General features: G+C 45.2%; 1 protein-coding gene across 1 annotated transcript in view; it reads right to left on the minus strand.

Moving 5' to 3' along the window:
• The window catches only part of col11a1a (collagen, type XI, alpha 1a), a 251,811-nt gene that overhangs the window by 43,312 nt on the left and 184,808 nt on the right, over positions 1-23,691 (minus strand). Inside the window, exons 41-48 of the mRNA XM_043700060.1 lie at positions 17,561-17,614; positions 15,948-16,001; positions 15,811-15,864; positions 14,935-14,988; positions 5,904-6,011; positions 5,110-5,163; positions 4,712-4,765; positions 396-449 (exon numbers count right to left, since the gene is read on the minus strand). Of these exons, the coding sequence (XP_043555995.1) occupies positions 396-449; positions 4,712-4,765; positions 5,110-5,163; positions 5,904-6,011; positions 14,935-14,988; positions 15,811-15,864; positions 15,948-16,001; positions 17,561-17,614 (486 nt within the window). The remainder of the gene's footprint in view (positions 1-395; positions 450-4,711; positions 4,766-5,109; positions 5,164-5,903; positions 6,012-14,934; positions 14,989-15,810; positions 15,865-15,947; positions 16,002-17,560; positions 17,615-23,691) is intronic.

Here is a 23,691-nt window from a genome sequence, read left to right on the forward strand (position 1 = left end):
CTGAGAACGGACCCAGATCCGCAGCAGGTCAGGAATTCCCACCCACAGCTTCAACAGCAGCTGCTCCAAATAATTTCCTTCTATTCATTCACGGGATACAGGTGGAACTAGGGAGTGGGTGTAGGGGCTGGAGGGGGTGACGGAGATAGGGAGGGGTGTAGGGGCTGGAGGGGGTGACAGAGATAGGGCGGAGTATGGGGGTTGGAGGAGGTGACAGAGTTAGGGAAGGATTTAGGAACTGGAGGAGGTGACAGGGAACATTGTTAGAGAGAGAGCCAGTGTAATTGAGCTTGAAGTGATGGGTGATTAGGTCTTTATGTACAATGAGTGGATTGAAACCTGATTGGGGTTCCCCGCCTCCCCACACTCTGAGTAGCAGCAGTGAGCATTCTTACCCGTTTCCCAGGAGGTCCCGGCGGCCCTGCTTCTCCTGATGGTCCGGGAGGTCCCTGAAATACATCAAAAACTCAACTCAGTGACTGACGTACTCTCATAACAAACTACAATGTGCATCTTCAACGCTCGAATTCACTGCTCAGAAATGGGCCATTCACATCTGCCCTGTGTCGGGGATTCTTCTCCAATGTACCCACATTATTCCTCTCCAACCCATCCCTGTGGGAGTGAGTCCCACATTTCACCCCCATCCCTCTCCTGTGAGTGGGAGTCCCATATTCCCGATGGGATTTATTCAGGACTCTGTGATGTTGATTGTTTCGAGTTCTTGATTCCCAGATACATGGAGACTTCTTTTTTGCGTTAGTTTTATCAAGTCTCTGCACATTTTCTCGACCTGTATGAGATCACCTCTCAGGTTTTGTCCAATCAGAATAACTGGTGATATAATTGCACTGAAACTAAATTTCTACAATTTCCACGATAGTGAATGCTTAATTCATACCCTGACAGTCGTGTGAAAATAACAGCTTTGAATATATTTCCAATTTAATTTAATGGGATGCACCCTTTCTGCTCTCATTCTTAATGCGTAGTTTTGTATTTGCTTTAAAACGAAATCTCCAGTTAAAATTAGAACAAAGAAAAATACAGCACAGGAACAGGCCCTTTGGCCCTTCAAGCCTGTGCCAACCCAATTTGCCCTTCCATACTAAAGCTGTCTTCACTCCTATTCCCTTCCTATTCATGTGTTTGTCCAGGTGTTTCTGGAACGTTGCTGTTGTGTCTGCTTCCACCACCTCCTCTGGCAGCACATTCCAGACACTCACCACCCTTCGTGTGAAAGACTTCCCCCTTTGCACCTTGAACCTGTGTCCCCTAGTATTTGACCCCTCCACCCTGGGGAAAAGTCTCATTCTATCCATGCCATTCACAATCTTATCAGGTTGCCCCTCAACCTCCTGCGTTCCAGTGAAAACAAAACACATCGAGTTAGACTCCATCTGTCACCCCCTGAGAAAAGGAACAGGAAGTGACTTCACCACAGGAAATAACATCACCAACGCAAAGAAACCCAAACGTAAAAATAGAAAGCAGGAATTATGTACACTGCTTCGTCTGAGGCCCACTGAAGATGTTTTCTAGTATGGTGACAAAAAGTCTGGTAATGAATCTGGTAATGAACAGCTCAGTGAGCAAATCTGCATCCAAAACCTCAGCCTGACCTTCAAATCTTCTCAAAACTCACTAAAACTAACCCCGTCTATCCAACCTTTCTTCATAACTAAACTCCCCATACCACGCAACATCCTGGTAAACCTTTTCTGTCCCCTCTCCAAAGCATCCACATCCTTCTGGTAGTTTGGTGACCAGAACTGTACACAATATTCCAAGTGTGGCCGAACTAAAGTTCTATAAAGCTGCAGCATAATTTGTCTATTCTTATACTCAATGTCCCTTCCAATGAAGGCAAGCATGCCACAGGCCTTTTCCACTCCTTTACCTATCTGCGCTGCCACCTTCAGTGATCTATGGATCTGCACACCCAGATCCCTCTGCATATCAATGCTCCTAAGGGTTCTACCATACACTGTATAATTTCCACCTGTACTTGACCTTCCAAAATGCATCACTTCACATTTGTCCGGATTAAACTTGATCTGCCATTTTTCTGCCAACACCTCCAATTGGTCTATATCCTGCTGTTGGAGGCAACACCCCCTCTGACTCCACCAAGGGCATGCAAGTCCTGGGCCTCCTCCACCGCCAAATCTAAGCCACCTGACGACTGGAGGAAGAACACCTCATCTTCCGCTTTGGGATCCTTCAAACACACTGCACCAACGTTGACTTTACTGGTTTCCTTATCTCCTCTTTTCCCACCTCATCCCAGATCCAACCCTCCAACTCGGCACCACCCTCTTCAACTGTCCTACCTGTCCATCATCCTTCCCACCTATCCACTCAACCCTCCTCTCCAACCAATCACCATTATTCCCACCTGCATCTACCTATCGCCTTCCCATCTACCTTCCCCATCCCCACCCTCCTATTTATCTCTCAGCTCCCTTCCCCAAACCCCATTCCTGATGAAGGGCTTATGCCCGAAACATCGACTCTCCTGATCCTCAGATGTTGCCCCAACATCAACAATGCACCAATCAAATTACAGACAGTGACTGCTTTCTTCAAAGATCAGTTGATAAACGGTTTGGCATGTGGCAAAGACATCTTCAAAAAACAGGATTACAGCAGCACAGAATGGTCTGTGCCTGGAGGAGGCCATTCTGCCCACCATCTCTCTTCTGGTTCTGCAAGAGTAGTTCACTTAGTGACACTCCATAAGTTTTAGTTATGAAAATTGGCCATTTACCCCATCCAGTCTGAACTTCCATTCAATGAGATTATGGTTGACCTGATAAACCACAACTCCACTAGCCTGCCTTCACCCTGTAGTCCTTCACATTCTCCTTTCCAAATAATGATCCAATTCTCTGTCGAGGGTCGTGATTGGATATACCTCCACTGCACACTCAGGCAGTTCATTCCAAATACTAATAACTTAAAATGTAATAAATAGTACCTCCCATCATCATTTCTTTCTCAGCTAACTTCTTTAAAACTGAGAACTCATGATCACAAAGAGAGTGGGGACAGTTTCTCACGATTAACCCTGTGAAGATCGCTGATGATTTTGAACATGTCCATCAGGTTGCTTTTCAGCCTTCCTTTCTCCAATGAAAATATTCCTAGCTGAGGAAGATAGGAACAGCAGGAGGCCATTCAGCCCACTGGCCTTGCCATATTATTCTAGATCATGGCTGCTCATCTAATTCAATGCCATTATCTCCCCCATATTCTTTGATGTCCGTGGTATCCAGAAACCTATTGAACTCTGTCTTGAAGCTGCTCAATGACTGAGTTGCACAGCCCTCTGGGGTAGACAATTCCAAAGATTCCCCCAGTCTCTGAATGACATGATTCCTCCTCATCTCAATAACTTGCCCCTTATTATGAGACGGTGTCCCTGGTTTTAGGCTCACGAGCCGTCCAGGAGAAATATACTCTCTGTCACCCGAGCATGTCTTGTAAAAACTTCAGAAGTTTCAAAGGATCAATCTTGCATTCTTCAAAACTCTGGGGAATACAGTCACGATGATGACACAAAGATACGTGGAGGGACAGATAGTGCTGATGAAGTGGGGAGGCTGCAGCAGGACTTAGACAGGCTGGGAGACTGAGCAAAAAAGTGCCAGATGGAATACAATGTGTAAATGTATGAGGTTATGCACTTTGTTACAAAGAATGGAAGTACAGATTATCTTCTTAATGGGGAAAGGTTTTGGAAATATGAAACACAAAGTGACTTGGGAATTCCTGGTTGAGGATTCTCTTAAGGTTAACATGCAGGTTCCATTGGCAGTTAGGAAGGCAAACGCAATGTTAGCATTAATTTCAACAGGGTTAGAATACAAGAGCGCAGATGCACTGCTGAGGCTGTATGAGACTCTGGCCAGGCCACATTTGGAATATTGTCAGCAGTCTTAGCTCCATATCTAAGGAAGGATGTGCTGGCATTGGAGGGCATCCAGAGGACGTTTACAGGAATGATCCTGGGGATGAAGGGCTTGTCATATGAGGAGGGGTTGAGGACTCTAGGTCTGTACTCGATGGAGTTTAGAAGGCTGAGGGGGTGGATCGAGTGGACATGGGGAAGATACTTCCACCAGGAGGAGAGACTAGGACCCGAGGGGACAGCCTCAGGGTGAAGGGATGACCCTTTCGAACTGAGGTGAGGAAGGATATTTTCAGCCAGAAGGTGGGGAATCTGTGGAACTCAATGCCACAGAGGGCTGTGGAAGCCAAGTCACTGAGCGTTATTTAAGTCAGAGATACATAGATTCTTGATTAGTAAGGGGGTCAAGGGTTACAGGTACAGGGCAGGAGAATGGGGTTGAGAAACATATCAGAGCTGAAAATGTGTTGCTGGAAAAGCGCAGCAGGTCAGGCAGCATCCAGGGAACAGGAGAATCGACGTTTCAGGCATGAGCCCTTCCTCATTCCTGAAGAAGGGCTTATGCCCGAAACATCGATTCTCCTGTTCCTTGGATGCTGCCTGACCTGCTGCACTTTTCCAGCACCACTCTAATCAAGACTCTGGTTTCCAGCATCTGCAATCCTTGTTTTTACCATGTTGATTCTGCCTAATGTTGCATTATTTGCATAAATGTGCATTAACATTTCCTTTATAACAGATACACACACACACGGACACACACGCGGACACCCATGCATTATTGTGAAAGGTACTCACAGGTTGTCCTGCCTCTCCATCTTCACCTTTCTCACCAGAAATTCCATCTGTTCCCTGCAATAGATATCACATTTTACTTAATGCATACAAAACATCACAGACGTGTCACTCTCTCTAATTACTTTTCTGAACCAATTTGCATAACATTCCTCTAATATTTAACTAGTTCCTGTTAACAAAAGCATTACAATGAGCCAGGTGTGTTCCTGTACAGTTAGTAAATGTAGGAAGCAATGCGGAGACCACTGCTATAATCAACGTCTGCTGTGCACAAACCAAAACTCAACGTTATTCCTTTATTTTGGTTCCATTTCTCCAAAATGATGAAGGTTTCTTTGTGACAGAACATAGTAAGCACCTGGCAGCACGGAGTTGAAAGAGGAAGGACTGGTACTTACTGATGGTCCTGGTTCCCCGGGAGGTCCTGGATCCCCAGGAAAACCAACAGGACCCTAAAGGAGAGAGCATCAACAGAAATGAACAGTACTGGGTTATTCAATAGACCCAACCCCACACCATTCACAAGGACCACCCCCATCATCCAACACCACACCCATTAGCCCTCATGCTCCCATCACTCCCACCCCATCATTCCCCACATCACCACCCCACCCCTTCCTCATCATCCCAAACACACCCACCCTCCACCAACACCCATCAGCCCCATTCCCCCGAACTACCAGATCATACCCCTACACTTCCCACAGCCCACCCACCACAGCCCAACACCAATCTCCCAGACACCCAAAACCCCACCTCTACACCCCTGAATGACCCACACCCTCAGATCCTGGCCTTAAACCTCTAACCCCATACTCTACCTCTTAAAAATTCAGTCACGCCACCCCACACCCCCAAGCTCCTGCCCCAACACCAGACCAACCCCCGACATTTGGACTGTCGATGGGATGCAGGAGGGAATATCTGAGGGAGGTGTTGTGAGTGAGAATGAGAGCAATCGGGGGAGTGAGGTAGTGGTGGTGAAGAGGTTGGGAGGATAAGGGGAGTTTGACAGGTGTTTGAATGAAGAAGGGTGAAGGGGATGATGGAGAGTCGGGGAGTGACAGTCTGGATGGGTGAGGGAGTGAGGGTGAGCATGAGGCTTAGGGTTGGGAGTTTGAGGGGTGAGGAAGGTGCGAAGGGAGTTTAATGGTGGAAACGATAGGGACATAGAACATAGTGTCTCACTTACCGGGTTGCCTTTTGGCCCATCATCTCCTGGTGGGCCTTTGGGACCAGCCGGACCAGCTGCCCCTGGGGGCCCCGCCTCCCCCTTGTCACCGATATCACCTTTAGGCCCCTGAAACAGAGACACAAAATGCTGATGAACCCATTGGACATCACTATAGACACAGCAAGAGGCCATGCAACCCCTCCATTGGACACGATTATAGGCACAGCAAGAGGCCATTCAGCTGCTCCATTGGACACCACTACAGGCACAGCAAGAGGCCATTCAGCCCCTCCATTGAACATCCCCAAAGGCACAGCGAGAGGCCAATACGCCCTTCCAGTTGGATCTGTCAGGTCCTCAGGTCATGGCTGAACTGCACCAACCTTGTTTTCCACCTTAATCTCTCTCTCTCTAACTGAGTAAACCTCTCCTTCAGAATCTAAATTTCCCAATTCACCCGATGACTCAAAACTCAGGAGATTACAGTCCAGTTGATTCAACCCGGCCTCATCATTAAATCCTTTCTGCCCCGGGATCATTCTGGTGAATCTGATCTGCCTCCTCTAAGGCCAGTCTCCCCTTCCTGAGGCATCAGGCCCAGAACTGAACCCAAAACATGTTTTTTTCACTTGTGGGACATTGGCGTATTTATTGCCCGTCCCTAGTTGCCCTCTTGAGAAGATGGGGGTGAGCTGCCTTCTTGAACCGCTGCAGTCCATGTGCTGTGGGTTGACCCGCAATGCCCTTAGGGAGGGAATTCCAGGATTTTGACCCAGCGACAGTGAAGGAATGGCGATATATTTCCAAATAAGGATGGTGAGCAACTTGGAGGGGAACTTGCAGGGGGTGGTGTTCCCATGAATCTGCTGCCCCTGTCCTTCCAGATCGAAGTGGTCATGGGTTTGGAAGGTCTGTCTGAGGAGCCTTGGTGAATTTCCATTGATTGTGATTCATAAAAACAATATAGATGAGAATGTGGGGGGATGATAATTAAATTTGAGGGTGACATAGATTGTCCAGGTGGTTGACAGTGAGGTGGAAGGTGATGCGTTTACAGGAGGTTGGTCAGATGGGAGGTGGAGTTTACCCTGATAAATGTGAGGTGATGCACTTTGGCAGAAGTAACAAGAAAAGGAATGACTCAGTGAATGGCAGGACACTAGGAAACTTAAAGGAACAGAGGGATGTTGGGGAGCTTATGCACAGATGCCTGAAGGTAGCAGGACAGGGTTAATAGGGGAATTAAGAATGAACATTGGACACTTGCCTTTATCTGTTATGGGTAGATTATAACAGCAGGGAAGTTATGCTGGAGCTGTACCGGATCTTGGTGAGGCTTGGTTCCCACATTATAGGAATGATGTGATTGTACTGGAGGGGGTACAGAGGAGATTCACCAGGATGATCCCTGGGATGGAGTGTTTCAGTAATGAGGAGAGGCTAGATAAGCTCGGGTTATTTTCTTTGGAGCAGAGAAGGCTGAGGGGTGACATGATTGAGATTTACATAACTGAAGGGTAGAGATAGAGTAGACATGGGGAACCTGTTTCCCTTGGCAGTGAGTTCTAGATAAACATTGTCCCATTGGACAGACACAGCATGGGTTCATGAAGGGCAGGTCACGCTTAACTAATCTACTGGAATTCTATGAAGATGTTCCAAGCAAGGTGGACACTGGGGACCCAGTGGATGTGGTGTATCTAGATTTCCAAAAGGCTTTCGATATGGTCCTGCACTAGAGGCTGCAGCATAAATAAAGATGCAAGGCATTACAGGCAATGTATTAGCATGGATAGAGGATTGGTTAACTAACAGGAAGCAATGAGTGGGGATAAATGAGTGCTTTTCTGGTTGGTGATCAGTGACTAGTGGTGTGCCTCAGGGATCAATATTGGGATGCAATCATTCACAATTTACATCGATGATTCTCAAAGTTTGCAGCTAACACCAAGATGAGTGGGAGGGCAAAGTGTGCAGAGGACTGTGAAACTTTGCAGAGGAACATATACAGTTTAAGTGAGTGAGCAAAGGTCTGGTAGATGGAATACATGTTAATGAATGTGAAGTCATCTATTTCGGTAGTTGAATGGTAAAAGGTTGCAGCATGCTGCTGTGCAGAGGGACCTGGGTGTCCTTGTGCATGAATCACAGAGGGTCTGCAGGTACAACAGGTAATTAGGAAGGCAAATGGAATTTTGTCCTTCATTGCTAAAGGGATTGAGTTTAAAAGCAGAGAGGTTATGTTACAGCTGTAGAGGGTGCTGGTGGGGCCACACCTGAAGTACTGTAGACAGTTTTGGTCTCCTTACATGAGAAAGGATGTACTGGTACTGGAGGGGGTGCAGAGGAGGTTCACTCGGTTGATTCCGGAGTTGGCATGTGAGGAGAGACTGAGTAAACTGGGATTATATTCATTGGAATTTAGAAGAGTGAGGGGGGACCTTATAGAAACATAAAATTATGAAGGGAATAGATAAGATAGAAGTAGAGAGATTGTTTCCACTGGCGAGTGAAACTAGGACAAGAGGGCATAGCGTCAAAATGAGGGGGAGCAGATTTCGGACTGAATTGAGAAGTAACTTCTTCACCCAGAGGGTAGTGATTCTGTGGAATTCCCCGCCCAGTGAAGTAGTTGAGGCTACCTCAGTAAAAGTTTTTAAAACTAAGATAGATAATATATTGAACAATGAAGTAATTAAGGGATGCTTTGAGAGGGCAGGTAAATGGAGCTGGGTCCACGAAAAGGTCAGCCATGGTCTTAGTGAATGGCAGAGCTGGCTCGAAGGGCCATAAGACCTACTCCTGCTCCTGGTTCTTATGCTCTTATGTTCATATGAGTTCAAAAACTAGGGGTCATAGATTCAAGCCACGTAGCAGAAGAATTAGAGGGGACATGATAAAAACATCCTTAGGCAGAGGGTGGTGGAGGGGTGTTTAGATTTCGCTGCCCAAGATGGTGGTATAGGCAGAGATCATAAACTCTTTCATAAAGTATCTGGATTTGCAGCTTAAATACTGTAACCTGCAGGGCTACAGGCAGTGTTGAGGAATATGGGATTGGAAATGACATCAGAGACAAGATGGGCTGAACGGCTACCTTCTATGCTGTTTCATTTCTGTGGTTCTCTGGCTCCAGATGTACATGGCTGTGTGTGGGGCATACACAAGACAAATAGAAAGCAGCTGTATCCCTTAGTTACAGGGTCAACAACAAGGGGTCTTCATTTCAAGTGGAAAGACAGGTGGTTTGGAGGGGATTTGAGAAAAATCTTTTCACCCAGAGGGTGGGGATCTGGGATACACTGCCTGGGAGGAGAGTTGAGGCAGGAAACCTCACAGCCTTTGACAAGGACTTGAATGAGCATTTGAGGTGTCATAACATTCAAGGCCAAGGGCTGGAAATTGGGACTTGTGTGGATTTAGAGTAGTTTTTATTGGTACAGACTCAATGGGCTGAAAGGCCTCTTCTGTCGTGTATGATTCTGTGACGCTATGATCTCGTAGATGGTGCACACTACTGCTACTGAACATCATCAGTAGAGGTGGATTTGGTAAATGTTCTTGAACAAAGTTTAAAAACTGCTAGATCAAGTGTTTTGCTGCTGTGAGGAAACTGGGATTGTTCTCCTTAGAGCAGAGAAGGTTCCGGGGGGTTTAACCGAGGTTTTCAAAACCATGGAGAGAGTTTGATGGAGTAAATCAAGAGAAAGTGTTTCCAGGGGCAGGAGGGTGAGGGAGCAGAGGGAGACAGATTGAAGGAAATCGGGAAGAAACCCTGGGGGGGAGGGAGGGGGATTGTTGTACACAGTGAGTTGTTGGGGTCTGGAAGGTGCTGCCTGAAAGGGCGGTGGGAGCAGATTCCATCAGAACTTTCACACAGGAACCGGGGGGGGGGGTGTGTGTAGATAGTGAGAAAGGAAAGTATTTCCTAGAGCTAGTGGGAAGGTATGGGGAAAGGGGATTAATCAGATAATCGTTAAAGGAGCCAGCAAAGGAACATTGGGTTAAAGACTCCATCCTCATGATTGTGGATGGAACAGAGGATGTTCAGTGGACATTGGTGAGGCCACTTTTAGAAACTGCACACAATTCAGGTTGCTGTAAGAAAGATGTTGCGAAACTTGAGAGAATGCAGAAAAGATTGACAAGGATATTGCAGAGACTGGAGGGTTTGAGCTATAGGGAGAGACTGAATAGGCTCAGGCTGTTTTCCCTGGAGTGTTGGAGGCTGAGGGGTGACCTTATAGAGGTTTATAAAATTATGAGTGGCATGGATAGGGTAAATAGATAAATTATTTTTCCAAGAGTAAGGGAGTCCAAAACTAGAGAGCATAGGTTTAAGGGGAGAGGATAAAGATTTAAAAAGGACCTGAGGGGTAACTTTATCACACAGAGAGTGGTACGTGTATGGAATGAGTTGCCAGAGGAAATGGTAGAGGCTGGTACAATTGCAACATTTAAAAGGTATCTGGGTGGGTATATGAATAGGAAGGGTTTGGAGGGTTATGGACCAATTGCTGGCAAATGGGACTGAGTCAGATTGGGATATCTGGTCAGCATGGATGAGTTGGACCGAATGGTCTCAGCTACATGACTCTACTTTAACAAATTGAGACACAGCACTTTACTGATTCATGTCTTTCAACTCTCTCCTCAACAATTTCCAAGTTTCTCTGTGAGTGTTCCCTCTGTTTTATCCTGGCTCTGTTCCCACTCCTGGGAAGCTAAGGGAAAGAATTGTGGCAAATGGAAGGTTCTGGTAGAGGAGAGATTTATCTGGATCCTGGCTCCTGCTCAATTCTCCAACGCTGAGTACCTCCCAGATCTGGCAGTGACTGTAACTCAACAGCTCTTTGTATCTTAATGCATTATGTTTAAATCATCAGACACATGATCTGGCACAATGGAACAATGTGAAGGGAGTTGTATTGACTGCGCCGTTATCCACCATAGAACCAACCTGCACAGGAGGAGGCCATCCTGACCATCTTGCCCATGCTGTCTCTCCTCCCTGCTCTTTCCCTCTCAGCCTGCAATGTTTCTATAATCCCTGTTGCAACTGGACACAATCCTCCTGCTGACAACTAGCAACTGATTTTTAAATTTTTAACAAATTCTTTGTTGTTGTATTGAATTTCTCCATTAATAAAACATAGTGTCCACCGAAATCTTGATAGTATCCATCTCAACTCAGCCTCAACCTTCAGACATTTGTGTTTATATATCCCCAGGCCTCTCTGTCCCTGTTCATTTTCCCTCTCCTGATTCTCCCCACTTCATTACTTCACCTCTCTCTGCGGTTTATTAAAACTATCACAAATCTATCCAGATTGTCAAGATCCATTGCAGAATCATAGAATCCCAGAGTGTCTACAGTGAAGAGAAAGACCATTTGGCCCATTGTGCCTAGCATAGATTCTTTAAATGAGTATCATTCCCTAGTGTCAATCTCCTACCTTCCCCCCGTTCTCTTGCACACCATTTCTATCCAAATAACCAGCCAGTGTCCTCCCAAATGTCTCAATTGAACCTAATTCCACCACATTTCCAGGCCTGCATTCCACACTCTATCTGCTGAGTGAAAAAGTTTTTTCTCCCATCATCCTCGCTTCTTTAACAGTTCTGTGTCCTCTCATTCTATTTTCCTTTTGCCAATGGGAACAGCTTCTCCCCATTTACTCCACAAGCTCGCTCATGATTTTGGAAAACTTTCTGAAATCTCCTCTTAGCATTCTTCAATGTATCCTCATAAATAAAGTTTCTCATTCCTAGAACCATTCTTGTGAATCTCTTCTGCATCTCTCTCTAATGCATTCACAACATTTACACATTGTGGTACCCACAACTGTACTCCAGCCAATGTCTACCAAGCTTCTTGTACAAATCTGACATCGCTCCCTAGCCTTTGTACTATGCTGGCATAGAGTCAAAGGGTTTATACAGCATGGAAACAGACCCTTCAATTCAACTTGTCCATGCTGACCAGATATCCTAAACTGACCTAGTCCCATTTGCCAGCACCTGGCCCCTCTCCCTCCAGACCCTTCCTATTCACATACTCATCCAGATGTCCTATTAAATGTTGCAACTGAGCCCACCTCCACCACCCCCTACAGCAACTCATTCAATACACACATCACCTTCTGCATAACTAAGTTGCCCCTCAGGTCCCTTTTAAGGAGGTCTTTCCATAACCTGTCCAGTTTCGGACTCCCCTACCCTGGGAAAAAGACCTTGGCTATTCAACCTGCACCATTACGTCTCATGGCAACACTCCCCAGTGCCCTATTATTATCCATATACATCCTGCCCTGATTTACCTTTTCAAAATAGAGCGCCTCATATTTATCTAAATAAAACACCATCTGTCACTCCTCAGCCCATTGGTCCACCTTGTCCAGGTCCCACTGTACTCTGAGATAACCTGTCCACTACACCACCTATTTTGGTTTCCTTCTCAGTTTACAATTCTCCCAAGTTTTTGTGTTATCTGTAAACTTTGAAACTGTCGCTTGCCTATCAAACCCCAAATCATTAACATACATCGGGAAAAGCAAGGGTGCCAATACCAACTCCTGGGATCTCCTCCACCTACCTTCCTCTCATCAAAAACAATCCATTGATAGTTACTCTCTGTTTCCTATCACTTAGCTAATTTTGCATCCATGTTGGAAAAATATTGGAACCAATTATTGAGGAACTATTAGCAGAACAGTTGGAAAACCATAATCTAACCAAGCAGCATGGCTTTACAAAGGGGAAATTGTGTCTCAACCGGAGGTGGTCAAGGGGAACCTGTAGATGTGATGTATTTGGACTTCCAGAAGGTACACGACAAGATACCTCACCAAAGATTAAGTCATAAGGTAGAAGCTCAAGATAATAGAGACAGTATATTGACATGGATAGAGAACTGGCTCATGAGCAGAAAACCAGTGAGTAGCGATAAGGAATTATTTTTCAGGTTGGTGAGCTAGGGCCAGTGGGATTCCGCAGGACAACTGTTTACAATATATATTATTAACTTGGAGGAAGGAAATAAATGTACTCTAGCCAAATTTTCAGATGCGCTACAATCGGTGGAAAGGCAGGTTGTGAAAGGGATACATTTCCATAGAGATATTGATAGATTAATTAAGTGGACAGAGTTGGCACATGGAATGTAATGTGGGAAAATGCAAAGCCGTTCATTTTGGAAGGGAGAATGAAAAAACAAGGTGCTATTTAAATGGAGAAAAACTGCAGAAAGTTGGAACACAAAGGAACTTGAGGATACTTGTGCTCAGAAAGCTAGCATCCAGGGACAGCAGGTAATCAGGAAGGCTAATGGAATGTTGGTCTCTATTTCAAGGGGATTGGAAGATAAAAATAGGGAAGTCTTACTGCAACTATACAAGGTGCTGGGGAGGCCGTATCTGGAGCACTGCAAGCAGTTTTAGTCTCCTTGTTTAAGGATTGATATCATTTCATTGGAGGCAGTTCAGAGAAGATTCACTCAGATCCCCCGTATGGAGGGATTGTCTCATGTTGCAATGGTAAACAGGTTGGGACTGTACTCCCTGGAGTTTAGAATGAGAGGTGACCTCACGGAAACATATCGGATTCTTAAGGGGCTCGACAGGGTCAATGCTGAGAGGCTGTTTCCCCTCATGGGAGAGTCTAGGACCAGGGGACATAATCTCAGGCGAAAGGAGCCTGTTAAAGACTGAGAGGAGGAGGATCTTCTTCCCACAGGGGGTTGAGTTTTTGGAAATCCTTACTGCAGCGAGCTGTGGGGGGCAGAGTCCTTGTGTATATTTAAGGTTGAGATCGAGAGATTCTCGATCAGTCGGGGAATCGAAGGTGATGGGGAAAGGGGCAGGAAAGTGGACGTGAGGAATATTGGATCAGCCATGATCCTATTGAATGGCAGAGAAGGTTTGAGAGATTGAATGGCCTCATCCCATTCCTATTCCTGATGGTTTTATGGTTTCAATGTTTCTTTTATCACTTTTATTCCATTTTGTGACAAGTGTGTTCAAATCAATGCTGACTCCTAATCTTTTTCCTATCCCAAATAATTGTTTCTGGACCGTTCTTGTTCTCGTTCTGCAGACTCTTTTCTGAGTTTTTGTGTGAACTCTGAAAGTGCCCACAGTTTCCCCAAGGACAGATCAGTAATATATAGCCCCTGATGCTGACCCAAACACTGGAAACAAAGCTCTCTCCTTCCCCAGCCTTCCATCAGAAATCTACACACACCCTCTCACGGTTTGTTGTGTCATGGCCAATGGGTTTCCAGTTTAGTGGGTGATTTGCACTCCCATTGGACAGAGCAGTGCCTGACCAACTAAAACGGTGTCAATGATAATCTGAGCAGCAGTACAGGATTGTCATTACAGGTTCCAGCTAATTCTGAATGAAAACCTAAACGGCAAAGTACACTTGTTTCTGGAAAGGTGCAGAAACTGATTGATAATTTCAGTTATCTCCATATTTTTCAGATCATTGACATTAGCTTGCTCATATTGCTGATGAATATTCATTTCTGTGATGTTAGAGTGAGGAATATGCCAGTCAGGAAACACTCTGTGCAACAAACACTACATTGGACAGATGGGCAGAAAACTAGCCACCAGGATGCATGAACTCCAACTAGCCACCAAAAAACATGACCAACTATTAGTAATATCCTTACATACAGATGAAGAATGCCATCACTTCGACTAGGACAACACATCCATCTTAGGACAGACTAAACAGAGACATGTATGGGAATTCCTAGAGGCCTGGCATTCAAACCGGAACTCCATCAATAAACACATCAATTTGGACCCCATTTACCAATCTCTGAGAAAAAGAACCGGAAATGATATCACCCACCTTAACAGACCTAAATAGAAAGTGGGACATAACACCAGCCCTTCACCAGAGACTCACTGATGATATTATGTAGCATGGTGACCAAACGTCTGAAAATAAACCTGCCAAGTCAGTGAGCAAACTTACAACCTGAACACTCTGTGCTGCAGGCTGAATTCTGTGGTTGTGATTTCTGTGGGTAACTCACCGATCGCCCCCTCTCTCCAGGTGGTCCTGGGTTACCAGCCTCCCCTGTCTCTCCCTGCAAACAGACAAAAAGATCAGTTAACAACATCCTGCGTCTGAACCACAGCAAGAGATTGATAGGCATTAGCAGAAAGATGAGAAGGGACTTGAGAAATTGGGAATGCCAATTGGGCACATGCTGCAGGAAAGAATTAGTTAGGGACACAGAAACTCTCATCCCATTTAAATAAACATCTGACATTGACCTGAGGCTGTCAATGGTGGGGGTATTTAAATGTCAGCACTAACTCAAAGGGGTGACACTCACCTTCTGTCTCAGAGTCAATGGGAAATTGTTACTAAAATGGTTGGAGTCCTGATGGATGGCAGTGTGAGGCTATAATGGACATGGCCCATTGGTAAGAGATAACAAGAGAGTTGGAATCTTAGGAGTAACATCAGGAACAACAGCAGTGAGAGGTTCTGCATCAAAGACCAGGTCCCCCCAACAACATCGAGAGAAAAATATAAAATCAATCAATGGAGGGACCCCATTCCCTGCCCGAAGGTCCCCCCATCCTGGCTTCTACTTGTAGGAAACTTCTTCATGACCCTGTCTGTACTTCCAAACATTCCCAAGCAATCCCACACATTTCCACATGGAGTCAGAGTTTATCTAACCAAACTACCCCACCCCAAACATTTTAGGAGCTGCTCCTTGTTTTGGGATTTGTGACCCTCCAGTCACTCAGGGAGCTTAAGGGGAGAATCTCCGAGGATGAGTGGGATTGAGGGCAGTCAGGGTGTTTGTTATTGACACCATTCCCAGTGATGCGTTTGTAAATTCCACAATTCAGAGCTACCAAAATCCAAGTAATTTTGAAAGAAAATCTCTCACCTTCTCACCAACACCACCAGGAGAACCAACACCACCAGATGGTCCTTGAGGTCCCTGAAAAAAAATGAGAGAAATGGAATTAAAGGAGAATGGTTCTGAGGGAGAGAGTGGTTACATTATATTAGATTTGTACTTACATCAGCCCCACTGGGTCCTTGAGGTCCTCTAGGACCAGGAGGTCCAGGTGGTCCCTGTAAGAACAAGATCAATGGGAATTAATATTCTCAAAACAAGCTTCCAATTCCAAATTTCACTGATTAAACTTTCACCAGCTGCTGTTCTGAGCCTTGACAGCATTAGATCTTACATCACAAGGTCAATGGTGACATTATAGTCCACAATAAGAATCAACGAGGAGACCAATCGAACACAACGCTTCTGTAGTTACCAAACCAGCTTCTTACTCAAACTAAGGCTCCTCAATGAGAAACACAGGGATCCCAAAGGGTTACACAAACAGAGACATTAGGATAATTGGTGCGATTATCTTTTATTGGCGATGGCCACAGCCTGCTATTTATGTGGCATAAATGTTACTTGTCATTTGTTGCCCAATGGGGGGGGGGCCTTCGGGCAAGGAATGGGGTCCCTCCATTGATTGATTTTGTATTTTTCTCTTGCTGTTGTTGGGGAAGGTGGTCTTTGATATTAGCCAGATGTTGTTGTATTTGGACATGGACTGCTTCAGTATCTGAGGAGTTGCGAATGGTGCTGAACATTGCGCAATCATCAGCCAACATCCCCACCTCTGACCTTATCATGGAGGGAAGGTCAGTGATGAAGCAGCTGTAGATGGTTGGACATTACCCTGAGGAACTCCTGCAGAGATGTCCTGGAGCTGAGATGACTGACTTCCAACAATCACAACCATCTTCCTCTGTGTCAGGCATGACTCTAACCAGCAGCGAGTTTGCCCCTGATACCCATTGATTCCAGTTTTGCCAGGGCTCCTTGATGCCACACTCGGTGAAATGCAGCCTTGATGTTAAGGGCTTTCCCTCTCCCCTCCCCTCTGGAATTCAGCTCATTTGTCCATGTTTGACCCAAGGCTGTAATGAGGTCAGGAGCTGAGTGATCCTGGTGAAACCCACACTGGGTGTCACTGAGCAGGTTATTGCTGAGCAGGTGCTGCCTGACAGCACTGCAGATGACCCCTTCCATCACTTTACTGATGATTGAGAGTTGACTGATGGGGTGGTAATTGGCCAGGTTGGAGTTGTCCAGCTTTTTATGTACAGGACATACCTTGGCAATTTTCCATATTGTCGGGTAGATGCCAGTGTTGTAACAATATCCAGTACCTCCAATCAAATTGGAGTGAATCACATTGGCTGAAGGCTGGTATCTGTGATGATGGGACCTACTGGAGGAGGCAGAGATGGAACACCCACTTGGCACTTTTGACTGAAGAATGCTGTGAAAGCTTCAGCCTTATCTTTTGCACTGATGTGCTGGGCTCCTCCATCATTGAGGATGGGGATATTTGTGGAGCCGCCTCCTCCAGTGAGTTGTTTAATCATCCATCACCATTCATGACTGGATATGGTAAGACTGGACAGCTTAGATCCACACATCTCTGTCTGTCACTGACTGCTTACGCTGGTTGACACATGAGTGGTTTGGTTTGGTGTCTTCACCAGGTTGGCACCTCATCTTCAGGTATACCTGGTGCTGCTCCTGGCATTCTCTATTAAACCGGGAGTTTAACTTTGTATTTTCTGAATAACTCTGGTCTCGGTGATTAACTTACCATGGCACCGACGTCCCCAGTCTCACCCTTTTCACCTGGTGGTCCTGGTAGACCCTGCATTCATTTCAAAACAGAAGAAACAGATTGTGAATTGTTATGTCAATTATTTTGAAAATGTCTCAGACTCAGACAGAAATGTAATCTTCAAACACAATTGGCTAGACTTTCTTGAGTGTGGCAATCTCACAGTATTTAGCAGGGTCCACGTACACACCTCCCATTGACACTAGAATAAAGACTTTCTGATCATCCAAAGTCCCGGCTATTGATTTCAGATGAAAGCAGAACAAAGAACATGTCAGCACGTTACAGGCCCTTCAGCCCTCAATATTGCACCTGCCTGTGAAACCATCCAACCTACACTATTCCATTTTCATCCATATGTTTATCCAATGACCATTTAAATGCCCTGAAATGCCTTTAGTGAATCTACTACCGTTGCAGGCAGGGCATTCCATTCTCTTACTACTCTGAGTAAAGGAGGTACCTCTGACATCTGTCCTATATCTATCACCCCTCAGTTTAAAGCTATGTCCCCTTGTGCTAGTCATCACCATCTGAGGGAAAAGGCTCTCCCTGTCCACCCTATCCAACCCTCTGATTATCTTGTATGGCTCTATTAAGTCACCTCCCAACCTTCTTCTCTCTAACGTAAACAGCCTCAGGTCCCTCAGCCTTTCCTCAGAAGACCTTCCCTCCATACCAGGCAACATCCTGGTAAATCTCCTCTGAACCCTTTCCAAAGCTTCCACATCCTTCCCGTAATATGGTGACCAGAACTGTACACAATACACCAAGTGCGGCCGCACCAGAGTTTTGTACAGCTGCAGCATAACCTCATGGCTCTGAAACTTAATCACTCTCCCAATAAAAGCTAACACACCATATGTTTCTTAACAACTTTCAGGGATCTATGCACATGGACACCAAGATCTCTCTGCTCATCTACACCACCAAGAAACGTACCACTAACCCAGTACTCTGTATTCCTGTTGCTCCTTCCAAAGTGAATTACCTCACACTTTTCCACATTAAACTCCATTTCCCACCTCTCAGCCCAGCTCTGTAGCTTATCTATGTCCCTCTGTAACCTGCAACATCCTTCCGCACTGCCCACAACTGTACTGACCTTCGTGTCATCTGCAAATTTACTAAATCATCCTTCTGTGCCCTTATCCATTGATAAAAATGACAAACAGCAGTTGCTCCAAAACAGATCCTTGTGGTACACCACTAATAACTGAACTCCAGGATGAATATTTCCCATCAACTACCACCCTCTGTCTTCTTTCAACTGCCAAACCGTCCTCAATCCCATGCCTGTGTATTTTGTGCAATAGTCTACTGTGGGGAACCTTATCAAGCACCTTACTGAAATCCATATACACCACATCAACCGCTTTACCCTCATCCACCTGTTTGGTCACCTTCTCAAAGAACTCAGTAAGGTTTGTGAGGCACCACCAACCTTCACAAAACCGTGTTGACTATCCCTAATTAACTTACTCCTCTCTAGATGTTTACAAGTCCCACATCTTATATCTTTTCCAACACTTTAGCCACACGGAAGTAAGGCTCACTGGACTATAATTATCAGGGTTGTCTCTACTCCCCTTCTTGAACAAGGAGATAACATTTGCTATCCTCCAGTCTTCTGGCACTATTCCTGTAGACAATGATGTCATAAAGACCAAAACCAAAGGCTCTGCAATCTCCTCCCTGGCTTCCCAGAGTATCCGAGGATAAATCCCATCTGGCCCAGGGGACGTATCTATTTTCACATTTTCCAGAATTGCTAACACCTCCTCCTTGTGACCCTCAATCCTGTCTAGTCTAGCAGTCTGTATCTCAATATTCTCCCTGACAAAAATGTCTTTCCAGTGTGAATACTGATGAAAAATATTCATTTATCGCTTCTCCTATCTCCTCGGATTCCACACACAACTTCTCAATGCTATCTTTGACTGGCTGTAAGAGTGTGGTGCTGGAAAAGCACAGCAGGTCAGGTAGCATCTGAGGAGCAGGAAAATCAACGTTTCGGGCAAAAGCCCTTCATTAACCATTCGAGGGCCGAAGGGCCTGTATTGCACTGCAATGTTCTATGTTCTAAAGGAAATACTTATTTGGTGAAGATATGTGATTGTTAATGAAGATTAGTGGGAAGCCAGAGGATTGGAAAGTCTTTAAAAACCAGTAGAGGACATTTAAAAAAGTAATAAAGAGGGAAAAAGATGAAATATGAGAATAAATTAGCTAGCAATATAAAAGAAGATTGTAAGTGTTTTTCCTTAGATATCGAAAAGCTAAGACAAATACAAGAGTTAACATTGGACCACTAGGTAATGAGGCTGGAGAAGTAGTAATGGGGAATAAAGAAATGGTGGAGGAACTGGATAGGTACTTGGTAGCAGTTTTCACAGGAAGATACCAGCAGCATAGCAGATCTTCAAGAGAGTGAGGGGCAGAGGTGAGTGTAGTGGTCATCATTAAGGAGAAGGTTCTGGGGAATCTGAAAGGTCTGAAGGTGGATAAATCATCTGGACCAAATGGACTACACCCCAGAGTTCTGAAGGAGATAGTTGAAGAGATTGTAGAGGAATGTGTGATGATCTTTCAGGAATCTCTGAAGCCAGGGAGGACTGGAAAATGGCAAAGATTATACCCCTTTTTTTTGAAGGGAGGTAGGCAGAAGACAGGAAACTATAGGGCAGTTATACTGAAACTATAGGGCAGTTATACTGACTTTGGTCTTTAATAAGATTTTAGAGTCCATTAGTAAGGATGAGATTATGGAGTATTTGAAGTGCATGGTGAAATAGGGCTGAGTCAGCATGGTTTCATTAAGGGGAGGTCATGCCTGACAAATCTGTTAGAATTCTTTGAGGAGGTAATGAGCAAGTTAGACAAAGGAGAGCCAGTGGATGTGATCTATTTGGACTTCAAAAAGGTGTTTGACAAGGCGCTGCACAGGAAGCTGCTAAATAAGATAAGAGCCCATGGTGTTTAGGGGCAAGGCACTGGCATGGATAGGGATTGGCTGACTGACAGAAGGCAGAGAGTGGGGATAAAGGGTTTTTTCAGGATGATAGCCAGTGACTGGTGAAGTTCTTCAGGGGTCTGTTATGGGACCATAACTGTTCACATTAATGACCTGGACGGAGGAACTGAGGATGTTGTTGGTGCATTTGCAGATGACACAGATAGGTGGAGGGATGGGTAGTGTTGAGGAAGTGGGGAGGCTGTAGAAGGACTTGAACAGGCTAGGACAGTTAACAAAGAAGTGGCAGATTGAATACAATGTGGGGAAATGTGAGGTTGTACGTTTTGGCAGGAAGAATAGAAGCAGAGACTATTTTCTAAATGGGGAAAGGTTTTGGAAATCTGAAGCACAGAGTTACTTGCAAGTCCTGATTCAGGATTCCCTTAACGTTAACATGCAGGTTCAGTTGGCTGTTAGGAAGGTAAATGCAATGTTCGCATTAATTTCAAGAGGTCTAGAATACAAAAAACAGGGATGTATTACTGAAACTGTATAAGACTCTGGTCAGACTGCATTTGGAATATTGTGAGCAGTTTTAGACCCTATATCCGAGGAAGGATGTGCTGGCATTGGAGAGGCTTCAGAGGGGGTTTACAGGAATGATCCCGCGGATGAAGGGCTTGTCGTATGAGTGGTGGTTGAGGACTCTGGGTCTGTACTCGATGGAGTTTAGAAGGATGAGGGGGTGGGGAATCTGATTGAAACTTAGAGAATACTGAGAGACCTGGATCAAGTGGACATGGGGAAGATGTTTCCACCAGGAGGAGAGACTAGGACCCAAGAGCACAGCCTCAGGGTGAAGGGATGACCCTAAAGAGCTGAGATGAGGAGGATATTTTTCAGCCAGAGATTAGTGACTCTATGGAACACATTGCCACAGAGGGCTGTGGAAGCCACATCACTGAATGTATTTAAAACAGAGATGGATAGATATGTGATTAGTAAGAGGATCAAAATTACAGGGAGATGGCTGGAGAAGAGGATTGAGAAGCACATTAACCATGATCAAATGATAGGGCAGAGTCAATGGGCTGAGTGGCTTAATATCTGAACCTATGGCCTTAAGGAGAACAATCTCAGCTTCTCCTGTCTCTTCACATTGACTGAGGTCCCTCATCCCTGCTCCCATTCCCTAGTCAATCCCCTCTAAGAACTGAAGACATAAGAACAGGAGGAGGCCATTCAGCCCTCTGCGTCTGCTCTGCCATTTAATATTGTCATGGTTGATCTTCTGCTGCAATGCCATTTCTCTGCACCCTGGACATTTGAGGTTTTGGTATAACTGAAGTTGGACGGTGCAGCAAATCCTTTTCCTGCTCCTCTCCTCCACTGATTACATTAATGTTTATATTTCCCCAGAGTGTTACAATGACAAAACAACGGTTTTTGACTGTATCAGGTTTAAATTAGAAACAATTCAGCCAGCTTTTTAGTCAATAAAATAAAATTGGGCTCATTACAAATAAAACTTAATCCAACAAACACAAAGTTTATTGACAAAAAAATTAGATTTTGCAGGGCAAAGTTATATACTAACATCCAAATTTAACATAAGGCAATTTGGATAATGGACAAATAATAGTTGAACTACCCATGTAAACTTTAGTTAGCAAATATGATCAAAACAGATCCCATGGATGTCTGGGTAGTCCTCCCTGGTGTTAGTGATTCTGTCAACTACCACTTCCTATTAAACTTCATAAGGGATTCCAATTGATCAATGTTGTTAACCCAGTCTCAAAACCCCTCAGGACCACTCTGTCTTGGACCACCTCAATGTTCTGGTGGAGTACTCACGGAAAGATTCCAACTTTTCATGAACAGCTTACTTCATCAAAGCCAGTACTCATCTGGATTGGTTCCTTCAGCTTTCATTTGCTTTAGTTGCGCAATGTAACCTATCACAGCTCCCAAGACTTGCTGCTTACAACCTCCCGGAACCTCTTCCTGAGTTCTAACAGTAAGGGATTATCCAACTGTGTCCACAGCTACACAGTACAGCTGAATGAGTCACTCTACAGGGAGCTTGCTTCTCTATCTAGGGACTAAACTGCATGATTTTTGGCTGATTTGGATATGAATGTTTTGGAGGTTTTTTGGTTATTTGTCTCACTGTATGTTACTAGCCTCACATCAGTATCTGCAAGACTGTAATAGCGTCTCAACATCCTGCTAGGCGAGAACATCAAAAATATTGAAAGAAGACGTAATGAACTTCCTGAAATATTGAGGATTCAACCCAAAAGAGGAATTGAAATCTGGGCCAGGTCAGTCATGATCCTATAGAATGGTGGGGGCGAATGGACAACTCCTGCTCCTAGTTCTTATGTTCCACAAACAACTCACCACTCAGCAGGTAGCTATGGAAAACGTGGCCTCCCTTACCCCATGCTAGCTTTAGAAATCTGCCATGCCCCCTGACATTCCAAAGCTGCCCTGTTCAGTGATGGGTTGTTGGAGAATGGAGATAGTTGGAGATGGCACTGCAATTCCTGGCAAGGCAAAAGTGAGGACTGCAGATCCTGGAGATCAGAGTCGAGATCGGAGTGGTGCTGGAGAAGCACAGCAGGTCAGGCTGCATCCGAGGAGCAGGAAAATCACGATGAAGGGCAAAAGCCCTTCATCGGGAATGAATTCCTGGCAGGGACCAGGGGATGCTGATCAAGGAGCTGGGGCAGAGAAGAGGGGGAAGTGAACCTACTGAGGGTAATTGGATTGCTCAGATGACAATGCACTGGACAGTATTTGGCCATTTTCTTTTATAAATAGCACTGTTTTGTCCAGTCCTGTACATCACAGTGACACCAGCTCACAGCTACTGGCCATTCATGGTGGATCAATGGCTGTGCTGAGAACTTGCTGCAGCCTCAGGAGCAAGACGTATCGAGGACCCTGAAACCACTGCCCCTTGTCCAACAATAACCTAATGGTGTCACTGCCTCAGTTTCCCAAAACTGTCGGTGAGAATGAGTCACTCAGCCATGTCTGGGGAAGGGAGGCTTTGCATTCAGCTTGGAGTGGTGCTGGAAGTGCAGGTCAGGCAGCATCCGAGGAGCAGGAAAATTGACGTTTTGGGCAGGAGGGTTGATGA

This window comes from Chiloscyllium plagiosum, chromosome 11, assembly GCF_004010195.1.
Source record: "Chiloscyllium plagiosum isolate BGI_BamShark_2017 chromosome 11, ASM401019v2, whole genome shotgun sequence".
NCBI lineage: Eukaryota > Metazoa > Chordata > Chondrichthyes > Orectolobiformes > Hemiscylliidae > Chiloscyllium > Chiloscyllium plagiosum.